Source organism: Chelonia mydas, chromosome 1 (assembly GCF_015237465.2).
Source record: "Chelonia mydas isolate rCheMyd1 chromosome 1, rCheMyd1.pri.v2, whole genome shotgun sequence".
Taxonomy (NCBI): domain Eukaryota; kingdom Metazoa; phylum Chordata; order Testudines; family Cheloniidae; genus Chelonia; species Chelonia mydas.
The window spans coordinates 79,983,515-79,997,428 of NC_057849.1; the positions used below are offsets into that span (position 1 = coordinate 79,983,515).

At 41.0% G+C, this 13,914-nt stretch overlaps 1 protein-coding gene across 26 annotated transcripts in view; it reads right to left on the reverse strand.

Moving 5' to 3' along the window:
* The window catches only part of MYCBP2 (MYC binding protein 2), a 418,792-nt gene that overhangs the window by 334,638 nt on the left and 70,240 nt on the right, over window positions 1–13,914 (reverse strand). For all 26 annotated transcript variants that reach the window (XM_043534235.1, XM_043534264.1, XM_043534248.1 and 23 more), the window contains exons 9-11: window positions 7,413–7,486; window positions 4,021–4,159; window positions 3,073–3,149 (exon numbers count right to left, since the gene is read on the reverse strand). In XM_043534235.1, coding sequence (XP_043390170.1) covers window positions 3,073–3,149; window positions 4,021–4,159; window positions 7,413–7,486 — 290 coding nt within the window. The remainder of the gene's footprint in view (window positions 1–3,072; window positions 3,150–4,020; window positions 4,160–7,412; window positions 7,487–13,914) is intronic.

Consider the following 13,914-nt stretch of genomic DNA (forward strand, 5'->3'; position numbering starts at 1 on the left):
AAAACATTTGATAGAAAAAAGTTGCATTCTTGTAAATATGGGATTCAAAAAATGAAACTGACCAAAACACTGCAGTACTCAAAGAATCCACACACTGACATATCACTGGATACGATACTTTGTGTGGATTTCAATATACACATTATGTTAAAACATTCATTTTTCAGTAAATACCTACAACCACTGTGGATGAGTAAATTAAAAGTGAATGTTTGTTACTATACCACAGTAATCATCATGTATATTATTGATGAACAACCACAAAACACTGGGCCAATTTTTTGCTGACATACCACATACAGCACCATTGACTATGTTTGCAGTTTAGAAACCTTTATCTCCAATGTCTCATAAGCTGTTAGACAATATCATCAGAGTGTCTCTGAACCTGTTTTGTCTCCAAAGTTTACCTTTCTTAGAGAATGTAAAACCTCATGCAGCACTCTTGAAGAAGATCAGGGTTGTCAGTAAATCAAACATAATACTACAGAGGATCAGAGCTATGAAAACTACCATGTTTGGTTTGAAAAGGATTTTGTACATTTGAAAGAGAACCACTTCAAATTCATTTGCAATTTCCTTCATTTGAAAAGGTTCCAGATTGAGCAACTTCTATTTTTACATGGTTAAACCTTATTGTGACTCAGACACAATTTGGATTTGTAAGTTTTATGCCCATTGTCATAGGTTCAAACTACCATGCCAAAACCAGAACTCTGATCTTAGGGAAATAAAATATCTCCCTAAACTGTTTGATATGAACAGCCGTGAAAAAATCTAAACAGTTGTCCAAATGGGAAAATCACATTGTAATACACAAGGTCATACAAACTGTAACCAAGATAAAATGTTTTCCCCAGCTGACTTTTCCAGTTAGACCACAGACATCAACTAATATGCAGCATATCTCTGAGAAAAGTGAAAATAGTTTCCACTGAGCTGAGCTAACCTTCCTAACCACTAGGAATAGGCTTAAGCCAATTGAGGGTACAAGAGAAAGTATCAGGTTTACACTCTAAATATACAGCAACAAGCAACCTGTTAAGAACTTGTGGAGAACCACGCAGCATAAAGAAGGTTTGTAGAAGTATCTAGGGCTTGTAGATAAACAATTCAAGCAAAATAACTGTTTATTTGCAGAAGACTGCAACCTCACAATAAGGTTGATTTTAGACATACAATTTGAACTAAATAGTTCTCACTGAGTTCCTCAAGATTCCCATTTAAAAATACCAGCCTCTTTAAAAAATTAGTATTCCAACAAAAAATCTGCATTGATATTGCTTCCTTAAAAGAGGCGCTGACAAGGTACAAAAAATTGAACTATCCACATTGAAATCCATTTTGAGTTACTAAATTTTACAAATTAAGTAAACAAAAAAGCTTTTTAAAACTGAAGAGAATTTTTTAAGTTTAATTTACTTTTCACCATCTGTGTTGTTTCTTTTCTTCACTTCATCCAATTTGGATTGAAGATAAACTGATCATTGTGATACCTCACAAGAACTAAAACGTAAAACTATTTAAAGTAGTGTATGGAATTCCACCATTACAAAACTGTTTAAAATTCCTATCTATAAAAAACCTGCTTTCATTCACATGTAAAAGAAAGATTCACGAAAACATGTCTAAGCTTAATGAGTGAGACTCACCACTCCAGAAAGCATCTGGACAAAGCTCTACTAACCATTTTAGTGGTGAAAAGGACGTTGCACAGAACTTCCGCACTGGGAAGCATTTGATCCACTGTATGCTTTGTAATCTCTCCTCCACCACTACCCCACCCTTTTTTTTGGTAAACACAAAACCTAAATTATGACATAAAAATAAAATTTGATAGTACAGCTTAGAAAGTACATTTAGGGTCTAAAGGCTGTTTCTTAGCTACTCATTAAGAAAAATATCTCAAACTTATATGCAAGAATTTAAAACAATCCATTTACAATTACTATGCAACACTATAACTCAGCGGTTCTCAACCAGCAGCCCAATTAGCACACAGCTAATTTTTTAGCACAGTTGTGTGATAAAAAAACCCTCAAAATTTGCTGCTCTGATCTAAAAGGGGGCAGTGCTGGCTAAGAGGAGGACAGTGTCAGGAAGCCTTCTGGAGCGCTCCTGCCAGCACGGGGCTAGTGAGTGCCGCAGGGGGCCAGGGTGTGGGATAGTGGGTCTCTGGGCAGGTTTGGGGTGCAGGGCGCACTCTGGGCAGTGAGGCAATGGGGGGGTGCTGGGAACTATGAGTTTGTGGGAGTGCTACAGCAGCTCCAGGTTTTAGGATACCCGGTCCTGGGCAGCAGGGGCAGAGTCCGGCTGCCCGGCCCCACACCCAGGGCTCCGCTCCTGGACCCACACTGTGGAGGAGTCTCTGGGCAGGGGGGCACTGTGGTTCTCAACCTGCGGCCCACATAACACATTGTGGGCTGCATATGCAACCCACAATGATAAATACATTGAGATCCACTGCTGTAACTAATAGTGCTACCCCCTGTTAAAGCAACAACATCATTTTATGGCCCTTCCCTCTCTGTAACCCAGCAATAACTCTTGACATTCTTTTGGATTCCAGCTGAGGAGCACTTTTCATTTAGAAAAGCCAGAAGCTGCTTTAACAAAACGGAAATTAAGTAGATGACAAAGTTAGAGAGTAAATTTTAAGGCAAGTTTTGTATACGTTCAACTACACAGACATACTAAGAAAGAACATATAGGCTTTACTTGTAATTTAGTACCTAATTTTGATAGGACTGAAAAAATGTGAACATATGACATTTGGTTAATGAAAGAATAATCCAGTAATTTTTGTTGCAATAATTTTGTTTAGGAGAGGGTTATAAAAAAATTGAATTGCTACATGAACACTACTTAATCTTATTGGTTTGTCTTTTCTACATCACAGTGAAAGCAAATATATAAAAACTATAGCCAACTGTCAATGTACAATAACATATTTGTAGAAGCAGAAATGAATCATTTTTTTCCAAACCAATATATCAAATCTAATTTTCATAACAAGATCTGGTAGCATATTATTTATGCAATTTAATATCAATAATGAAAAATTTCTAATACCTTTCCACTAGCAGTTTTCATTAGTGCAAATTCTCTTCCTGCACCAAGAACAGCTGACTCCTCATCGAACCCTGTACCTGAGAGCATAACAAGATGTAAATTAGGTATGCAATTTATATGTAGTTGGTTTTAAAGATAATTTTTTCCTTATGTGCCTCATCCTGCACAGTTGTAGAAGCAGATTTTGTCATTGATGTCAATTGACAATATGATCAGAACCTCAGAAAAACAATTAGTTCAAGAAAGCTTTCTTTCAACGCGAACTAATCCAAGTGATATGAAATTTCAAGTTTACAATCATACCTCTAATTATAGAAAAAAATCAGAGCTAAAATAAAATATATTTTCCATGAACATTTTCAGAAAGTATACTTTCAATTACTTTCATTACAATGGGAAAGTTCTAAACTAATTCCAAAAGGACAACTATGTTTCACTTTAAATCCACATGGATTCCAAGTGTAGAGGCATGGCTAACTTATTTTAAACAATGATCCTTTTTTACATAGGATAAAGCTGATTGCTACAAACCAATATGGGTATGGGTTTAAGAACTATGAAGGTCCATGTTAGTAGTCACTAGTATATTCGTAATGGAGCCAGGGACACTCGAACAGAGGGGTGGTGGGGAGAGGGAGCATGGCCCCAGGGGAGGGGGTGGAGAGGAGCAAGTGGGGGGTGGGATCTTGGGTCAAAGAGGCAGTGTGGGACCAGGATGGGATCTTGGAGAAGGGGCAGCATAAGGGGCGGTTCAGGCGCAGGTGGCCCCCCAACTTTTAGTGAGCTTCCCCCACTCCTGAATGGAGCTCTCAGTCTGAAAAGACCACTGCTGCTCCCCTTACTTGTTCTTGTTCACTTTTATATATTGGTTTGAATTATAGTACGAAGTTTGTATTATAAACCACTTATAATGTTGAAAGAAAACGACCTTACAAAATGAAGTCTTACTGATAATGTGCAAGTCTTTCTCCAGATCAAATAATGAGATACCACAGGCATGTAAGCACTTTCTAGCAAGTTTAAGCTGCAGTTCTTGTTGCAGTACTGGCTCCGTACTTGTTGCAAATATTCGAACTACAAAGCCATCCTGCAACAAATAAATCATTTAAACCATTAAACAAACATTTTAGTTAGTTTCTGTGCCACAAGTAAGTCTGATTTAATCTCACCCTGCAAAGAGTATACTGTGCATCTCCAGTCATCCTTCAAAACAAATCAGTAGGTAACACACTGACAAAATTATGGGGGGTTTTAAAGGTAGAAAAGTGACTAATAATTGGTTAAAAAGAGTATAAAAAGAATAAAAGACAAGTAAAATGTTTTAGAGACAGACAGACCTGAAGATATAGGCCTAAAAACCGTACTTTTTCAAATATATAACTGCTTCTGCTTCAAATGTATTAAAAACCAAACCAAGACACACAAGTTATTGAAACTCCTAAAACCGTGGAACGTGTTGTCTTTTAATGTTTATTCCATGGGGCAAAAGTTATGCTGACCAATTTTTAGTCTTGGCAGCTTCACAGTGTATGTTTACTAAAAGGCTTTAAGTAAACATTTTATGGTTCATTTCATAACAGTTAAGTAGTAAGTGTGCATAAGAAAACCAACAAAATGGTCAGAGTCTGGTACTTCTCTTGCTACAAATAATTTAACACTGTCAGATAGCTTAAAAGTATGTGTTTTGTGTTAACATGAAAACTGTAACATGACTTTTGTAACTCTTGTCCATAGGCATTTCAGCATACATATTACCTATCTTAACAGATCTGTTTGTCCCCTCAAATAGAAATGAATCAAGGCTAGAATCAAAACTGATTTATTTGTGTCACAACCTAAGCAATTGCGTTTTCCCCCTCATACCAACTTTGTTTTTCTTCTTAACAGCAAAATAACATACAAGGAAAGAGAAACGTTAGATAAGAATCAGAGGACTGACTACACTGACATCAGAGATTAAAAGAACGTAGATGTTAAAGAAGACAAGTATTCAACAAGCTATATACTCTTAATTTTCAGCTGCTAAAAAAATTCAGCAGTGTATTCAAAAAAGTCAGGTCAATCTGTGCAGTGTGAAGTTCAATCCATTCTTCCATTTTTACTGCTGGAAATTACAAAAAAGTAACGCTTTAAAAAAAAATTCCAAAATCTTGAAAATTAGAAGGTGTTTTAAAAAATAATGATAAAGTAGAATATTAGATGAGTTTTCTCAGTTGCCATTTGGAAAAGATCACACACAAAATTTAAATATGGTACGAACTATTCCACATGAACACTATCATCAAGAACTTGGCATAGCAAAAAAACAAAAACAAAAAAAAAAAAAAAAACACACACCCCACCACGTAAATACACAAAACAGATCTGAAATACAGATTTCAGAGTGGTAGCCGTATTATTCTGTATCAGCAAAAACAATGAGGAGTCCTTGTGGCACCTTAGAGACTAACAAATTTATTTGGGCATAAGCTTTCTTGAGCTAAAACCCACTTCACCAGATGCATGGAGTAAAAAATACAGTAAGCAGTATATATATTACAGCACATGAAAAGATGGGAGTTGCCTTACTAAGGGCGGGGGGGGGGGGGGGGGGGTCAGTCCTAACGAGGCCAATTCAATCAAGGTGGAAGTGGCCTATTCTTAACAGTTGACAAGAAGGTGTGAGTATCAGAGAGAAAATTACTTTTTATAATAGATCTGAAATAGAATCCCACAGACAAACTTCCCCAAATTTTGAGGAACTTCAGCTCTGTATCTAGGTCCAGACTTCACATCTCCAGATTCTTTATAATGAACTGAAACAAGACCACTAAATCACATATTAACAGCTTTTTACTTTAGGGAAGTTTGGATTGAATGCTAACTACAGATTAGAGTTTTACACCTACAAAATGTGTTTCTATTCCAAGCACATTTCATAAAGGAAGTCTGATACTTGTGTACTGAAGTCGATTTTCAGTTACATGAATGAAAGGAGGATCTGAAACCAACACCTGTCCCCACATTCCGTTCCTACAGTATAAAAAACCACCAAAAATGAAATTCACATTTGAGGATGTATATCTGTAGGTATGCCCAAATGTAAGTGTAAAACCATTCTTCTCCACACACTTGGCTCAAATGTAGTATGCCAAGTGTGTGGAGAAGAATGGTTTTACATATAGTTTTACAAAGTATAGCAATGCAAAATGCCTTTTTAAAAAATGAATAAACTGGATAGAAAATCCATAAGGGTAGGTAACTATTTTTAAAGGATTATCCATGAAGGTAGATATTCCCAATAGTAATATAATACTTTGTACTTAATGGCTTGCAGACAACCACTTTACAAACAAACATAAGTGGGTTATACCTCAACACCTCTTCAAAGAAACGGAGTATAAGGACAGCGTTTTACAGATGGGAAACTGAAGCAAAGGTTAAATGAACTGCGACAGTTACACAGGAAATCCATGGCAGAGTCAGAAAGAGAACACCTAGATCACTTAACTCATTGCTTAACTCATTTTTCACAAGATAAACCCTTTCCATAAACTTGCCATATTAATAGCAATCCCTGCTGAAAGATCTCACCCAATGAATTTGTGTAGGGGGCTTTAAAAACCAAATGTTTCCTTATAGTGTTTAATTTTACTATAGGATGAGCAGCCAATCATGGTTTTGCTATTAGATTGTTTCCCCCTTCTCCTGGCAAGACAATGCTGCCTCTAATGAAATTAAAAATTATCCATCATTTATTCAACAGAACATGAAACCTGATACCATTCCCAAATGTCACACTAGAATTCAATCCATCACAGTAAGTGTACAATTTTTTACTACCTTATCTGAAGGAAACCTGTTTTAAAAAGAAATGCAGAAATCATCATAAAGTGAAGAAACTCCAAATGGCACAACAGTTAAAAGTATGCCCCTTTTAACCTCCGTGTTCTTTTGAAACAGAACAGGCTTTACTGAAAAACATAACGCAAATCACCTTGAAAATATACCCATATACAGCATGACCTAACAGCAAGGAAGTCCAGCCAGCCACATTAAAATAAACAAAAAACTTTTCAGCCCACAAAATCTCATATACAGAAGCAGAGCTACCAAACTGATTGTAAAATATATGTCTGAAAAGGATATTTTGCCACAATTGAAGATGAAGTAGTATGAAATCTAAGCTCTTGACAGATGCCTAGCAATTTTTCATTTTTTCTAGCTACGCGTTTTTGCCTTTATTTACACTAGCCAAAAGGAGTCCGTCTTTTTATCTGAAAGACGACCACTTAGTACAGTGACATCTGTGTTGGCTGAGAAAAAAAACAAAATGTCTACACTATACATTGAATACTTACATCTCTAGAAGCTGCTATCTGATTAATGTACTCTCCATCAGTGAAAAGGATATTCTGCCCTTCAGTGTTGCAATCTGTGTAGGAAGGAAAAAATGAAGTATTCTGCATTAATTCACCTCAATTAAAGACATTCCACTCCGTATCTTTGCCAAAGCACTATCACTGGTGTTAAAGGAGGTTGCCCAAAAAGCAACCAAATTTAAAAGTCCATTTTTGCAGAACGCAAACTAGAGTTTTTACATGTTCTTCTTTACTAGGATTTTTCTTTCCAAAAAATTTTCTTTTCATGTTTTAATAATGAATATGCACCAAAACTTCCAAAAAATGCAATGTTTACTACTATCTTCTTTTATAATTATTAAAACCATACAGCATCTGGAGCAAAGGGGGTTTCCACAATACTAAATGCTTAGCATAATAGCAGTATATATGTGATGGGTAAGCCAGACTACTATGAACAAGCTTAAAATCTAACAAGATGTCTGTTAGTGATATAAACTTGCAATTTTAAGTAAAAACATTTTATTGGAGCCAGTAGCTTTAAGGAGAAGGCCACCCAAATGAGCTAGTTCTTTTTTATTCAGTATTGGTAGCACAATCATTATTAAGGTTGCCTGACACTTCCCATTGTAATACCCTGTTTTTAGTTGTTTATATCTTGGTCAGTCTTTACCCATTTGATCTGAAATTTTTTATGTCAAGTGTTTCCTCAGGCTGTGATCGTAAAGTCACCTTGTCCTTGGAGAATTGTGTGTAAGGAGGCTCTGCCATCAGAGCCTGCAACTCACACATACTCCTTGTGGATGTTAACACTATCAGGTATGCAGTTTTCTGACACAAAACCAGAAAGGGACAGGATTCCAGGGGATCTAACAGAGGTCCGATTAAAGCTACTAGGACCATGGTAGCGTCCCACAGAGGAACTGGCTCTCAGACAGGAGGAGGGAGATGAAGAAGCCCTTTTAAGAATCTTCCTACCATGGTACTGGAGAAGACTGATCTTCCCTGAATGGGAGCAGAAACGCGTATATCACTGTGCAATCCACTGTCAGTGAGCCAAATGCCAGTCCCAACAACTAACTGCAGCAAGTACTCCAAGATGTTCTGGATAGAAACCACGTCAGTTGAACTCCAAGGGCCAATGACCACACTGAAAATTGCTTCCATTTCGCTGAATAGGCCATTTTGGTAGAGGGTTTTCTATTGTTGGGTAGGACCTGCTAAACAGCTACCAACCACCGCTCTTCCTTCTCATTTAGCCATGAAGTAGCCACGCCGTTAGTTGCAGGGAGCTGAGGATGGGATCCAATGTATGGCCATAATACTTAGTAACTAGGTCGGGATGGAGAGGAAGTGGTATGGGAGGCTGAACTGATAGCGCAAGAAGGTCAGGGAACCAGCACTCCTCAGCCACACCAGGGCAGTGAGAAAAAACTTGTCTCGACCCACCTTCAGCTTGAGGATGACCTGTGGGATGATCAGGATCGGGTCAAAAGCGTAGAGGAGAGCTGACTGCCAGCTGAGATGGAAAGCATTGGACAGGGAGCCTGGACAGAGGACCCTTCAAGAGCAGAACAGATGACATTTCCTGCTGTCCCTCATAGCAAACAGATCAATTGTTGGGATGCCCAAAGCTACAAAGATGACCCAGAGAACACTAGTCTTCAGAGACCACTTTTTGACTCAGGGAAAAATTCCTGCTGAGGTGCTCTGAGAGATGATTCTGGACCTTAGACAAATGATTGGCTCATGGACTAATGCTCTCCTCAATGCAGAACTATCACAACACGACTGCCTCTTGGCAGAGCATCTAGGAGTAGGCTCCCTGTTCCTTGTTCACATAATACGCTGTGGTGAAATTGTCGGTAAGTATGTGAACCACTGAGACCCTGATACAGTCCAGTAAAGTGTGACATGCATTGTAGATGGCCTGAAGCTCCAGCATGTTGATATGCAGAGAGGACTCTTGCTCAACCACAGACCTTGAACTTGCAGTGACCTCAGGTCCCTGCCCATCGGGGGGCATCGGTGACAACAGACCTGGTTGATAAGGGCCAGACAAAGGGAACACCCTGCCAAATATTCTCTGGAAGCGTCCACCATTGCAAGGAGTCCAGGACCAGTTGAGGAAGGCAGGCCAACCTGTCCAGGGGGTGAAGAGTCAGATGATAAACCATCCTGAGCCACATTTGGACGGGGTGAACACATAATCTTGCAAGCTAGACCACCTGCATGCAAGCGGACATGCAGCCCAGGAGCACAGCTGAACTGTATGGGAAGGCTGAGACTGCCGACTGATTCAAAGGTGATGAATCAACAGAAAACGGTCAGTCGGTTGGCAGAAATGCTCTCAAACTCAGAGTCTATTCCGGCCCCAATGAACTTGATTATCTGAGTGGAAACCAAAGTTGATTTCCTGATGTTTAGGATGAGGCCCAGAAGGTTGAGCAAGCACAGCATAGTGGCGACATGAGAAAGCTTCCTTTCTGGACCTACCCCACAGTAACCAATTGTACAGATATGGATTCTTTTCTTCCTAAGATATGCTGTCATGACAACCATGCATTTGGTAGAAACCCAAGGGGCAGAAGATAGGCCAAATGGAAGCACCATATACAGAAAACGGAGCTCTACTACAATAAAAATCAAAGGAATTTTCTATGGCCTGAAAGAAGTCATCCCGAAAGTCCCGGACAGCAAACCAGTCATTCGGAGACAACACGGGGAGGACAGTTGATAGAATGAGTATTCAGAATCTCATAGATATGATATATTTGTTGAGGCAGCGAAGATCAAGTATGGGTCTAACCCCTCCTCCCTTGCATTTGGGAACCACAAAGTACTGGAAATAGACGCCATGACCCCAGTGTCCCAAAAGAACCTCCTCCACCACTCTCAAACCCAGCAGAGAGCAAACGTGCTTGACAAGCAGTATCTTGTGAGAGGGTCCATGAAAGATGGGTGGAGAGGGATGGACAGGAACTAGATGGCATAGCAGTCTGCTGGTGCTTAGGACCCTGCTGTCAGTGACGACAGAGCCCCAAGCATTGTGGAAGCACAACAGCCAACTGGAACACTTCTCTGAACCAAGCATTCAATATGTACACTTGGGAGGTGCCAGGGGAGGGCGTGTAGACTGGATGAACAGCAGACCAGACTGCCTCCTCCTATGGAATCTATACCATTATCTGGGGTAGTCCCACTGACTCTGGAGCAGGAAAGTCTGCCCAAATATGTGCTGTGGGCAGTACTGCTTCTGATGATCACCACCGTAGTGGCACCTCTACACCTCCAGCGAACACACACCAAGGAATGTAGGGTAACCAGAGAATCCTTGAAGGAGTGCAGAGTGTCGTCCGTCTTGTCTGAAAACAACACTTGGCCACTGAAGGGAAAATCCTCTATGGCCTGTTACATATCAGGAACAATGCCCAAATTCCGCAGACAGGAAGCCCTTCTTATGGTCACCACCAAGGACACCACTCTAACCTAAGTATCTGCAATGTCCAGCACAGACTGCAACAAAGTCTTAGCCAGCAAGCAGCCTTCGGTTACGAACACCCAAAATTCCTCTCGAAGCTTCAGGCAGTTGGCCTGCAAACTCAGACATAGCTGTCCAGTTCACAAAGTCGTACTTGGACAGCAGTGCCTGCTGGTTAACAATTCGCATCTGCAAGGAACAGGAGGAGTAAATCTTCCTGAACATCAGGTCCATTCATTTAGAATCCTTATTCTTGGGAGTACACTTAAACTGCCCTGCTTAGCTCTATCATTCACTGCAGTTATGATTAGGGAATTTGGGGCCAGACTGGAGTAAAATCCCTCAAATCCCTGCACTGCAACAAAGTAGTATTTCTCCATGTGCTTTGCTGTAAGTGGTACTGAAGCCAACATGCTCCAGAAAACCTTAATGGGCTCAATGAGTGCATTGTTAATAGGGAGGGAGACTCTCCCAGGAATAGATGGCCACAAGATACCCACTAACTTGTAGGTGTTCCACTGCAGGAACTCCACTTGAATACCCAAGGAAGCAGCTTAGCACCACAAAAGATCCCGTTATGTCTTGAAGTCCTCCAACACCAAAAGGGAGGAAGAGCCAGGTACCACTGAGTCGTCTGGGGACAAAGATAAAGCGGTTTACTGTACCAGAGCAGGATCCTGCTCCAGAACTGATGGACCTGGACAGGACCACCCTAGAGATTCCACAAGGGAAAGGTTCACCAGCTTCTGGGCCTCTGGCAGCTCAATGACCACAGCTACAGACCACGTCGGTAATCTCACCTTCAAGCGAGATGAGGAGTGGGACCTCCGCGACTGAGGAGAGTCGCATGGATTCTACAGAGGCCACTGACATGGGTAAGGCATTGGTGGCCAGTAGGTGCCAGGCCCAAGGTCCCCATCCCAACCCTGATACAAGCACTAGTCCTGGTACCCATAGTGCTCCATGAATGGCCCCCGATGTGGCTCAAGCGATGGAGAAAGAAAGGAGGAAGATCCTGACTGCGATGCCGAAGCTTCCAAGGCTTCAGAGGAATAAAAGTGGAGCCAGCCCTAACAGTGCAAACAGTCCAACTCAACCATAGCCCGGAATAAAGAGGGAGCTGGTGCTAATGGTAGAAACAGTACCAGTGGCACCAACTACATCTCCACCATTTCCGGTGCCAGAAGTGGTGTTGACAATGAAGTTGGCAGCAGTACCAAGGTAACTGACAGTGCCAAAGCAGATGGCAGTGAGTGCCACTACAGTAACACCAGCAGCACCAGTCACAGGGTTGCTGAAGACGCTCCCAATGTGAAGGAGGTCCCTTGCGCCAAGCCCAGAACCTACCCCACTTCTACTGACTGTAAAAGGGAAACATCGGGGTAAAGTGCCAACAGACCCAAAGGTTCAGCTACACAGCCAGCTAACAGGGCTATAAAGCACACAGACCTGTCGAAGTCCTGGGTCAAGGGCGAAGTCTAGACAGATAGGCAGAGATTTGCTATTGCCCAATACGCCACCAGCACGGAAACAGCTGGTGCCAGCATCACTCAAACGGACACCTCAGGGCTAGAACTGGAGTCAATGGCACAGGATCTCTGGCCTCCTTCTGTAGAACCAGAGCAGTTGATGGAACCTGCCCCATCCCACACACCAGCATTCACCCCACGCCTATCCACACTTCTTCTGGCAGAGGAAGACGAGTCCCCAAGGGAATGAAATGGCCTCAGTCGGTCTTATATGACCTTTTCCTCAGCAACTAATCCACCTCGTTGGAGAGGCACCAGCTCCAGGATGCAAAGTGGCAGCACTCAGAACCGCAGGATGACAAGGGCCTCGGTGCTAATGTAGGCCTCATGGCCTGTTCGAGCAAGTGCAGCTTCAGACAAAGATCCCTCGCCACTTGAATCCATTTTGTGAACGTTTTGTAAATCAAACGCTGCTCCTCACCATGGGCTTTGCCTAGGCACAGCAAGCACCATGTGTAGCAATCGTTGTTGGGGAATCACTCCCCCACATGACAGACAATGTTTAAAACCTGGTGAGGACATCTCTAGGGAAATACTTAAACTACAACTAACTAACACTAAATCTAACACTATACTAAGGGTCTGCGAAAGATTGTTGAACCATAGAATAGTGGATTTCAACCTAGGGTCCGCAGACTATACCTAAGATTTCCAAAGGGGTCCACACCTCCATTTGAAATTTTTTAGGGGTCCAGAAATTCAAAAAAAAAAAAAAAAAAAGGTTGAAAACCACTATCCCAGATTTGCATATTCGGGAGTTTAGTGGCATTCAGTTTTCAACAGTCTCCTTTGGCTCTGGTACATACTTTCACCTACAAGAAATACTTATGGTATAGTGAAAAAGCTTTACAGACAGAAGCTAAAGGAGCTCAAGCTCAGAGGAGAAAATTAAAAGAAAATATAATCACAGTCTGTAAGTGTTTAGTCAAGGAAAAGATATTGGATACTAGAGGGCTCTTTAATCTAGCAGATGAAGGCATAATGAAGTCCACTTACTGAAGTTCAACCTGGAAATAAATACAAATTTTTAACAGTGAGGGTAAACAAACATTGGGAGACATTATCAAAGGATGTGTATATTCTACACCACTTGGAGTCTTTATGTCAAGACTGGATGTGTTTCTGAGGCTATGGCAATACTAAAGAGCTTACAGAGGTGCAATTGCGCTGCTGTAGTACTGCTATTGCAGACACTCTAAGCAGACAGGAGAGCGCTCTACCATCAACTTAATTACTCCAGCCCCCACAAGTGGCAGCAACTATGTCAGCGGGAGAGCCTATCCCATTGACATTGCACTGTCTACACTGGCAGTTAGGTCGGTGTAACTTACATCATTCAGGGGAGTGGATTATTCAGATCTCTGAGCAACAATACTTATACCAACGTAAGCTGTAGTGTGTACACAGCCTTAAGAGTTATGCTCTAATTTCACCAAGCTGGTGGAATAGATGTAGGAATGTCTGGGTGAAATATTGTGGCAAAAGTTATCTA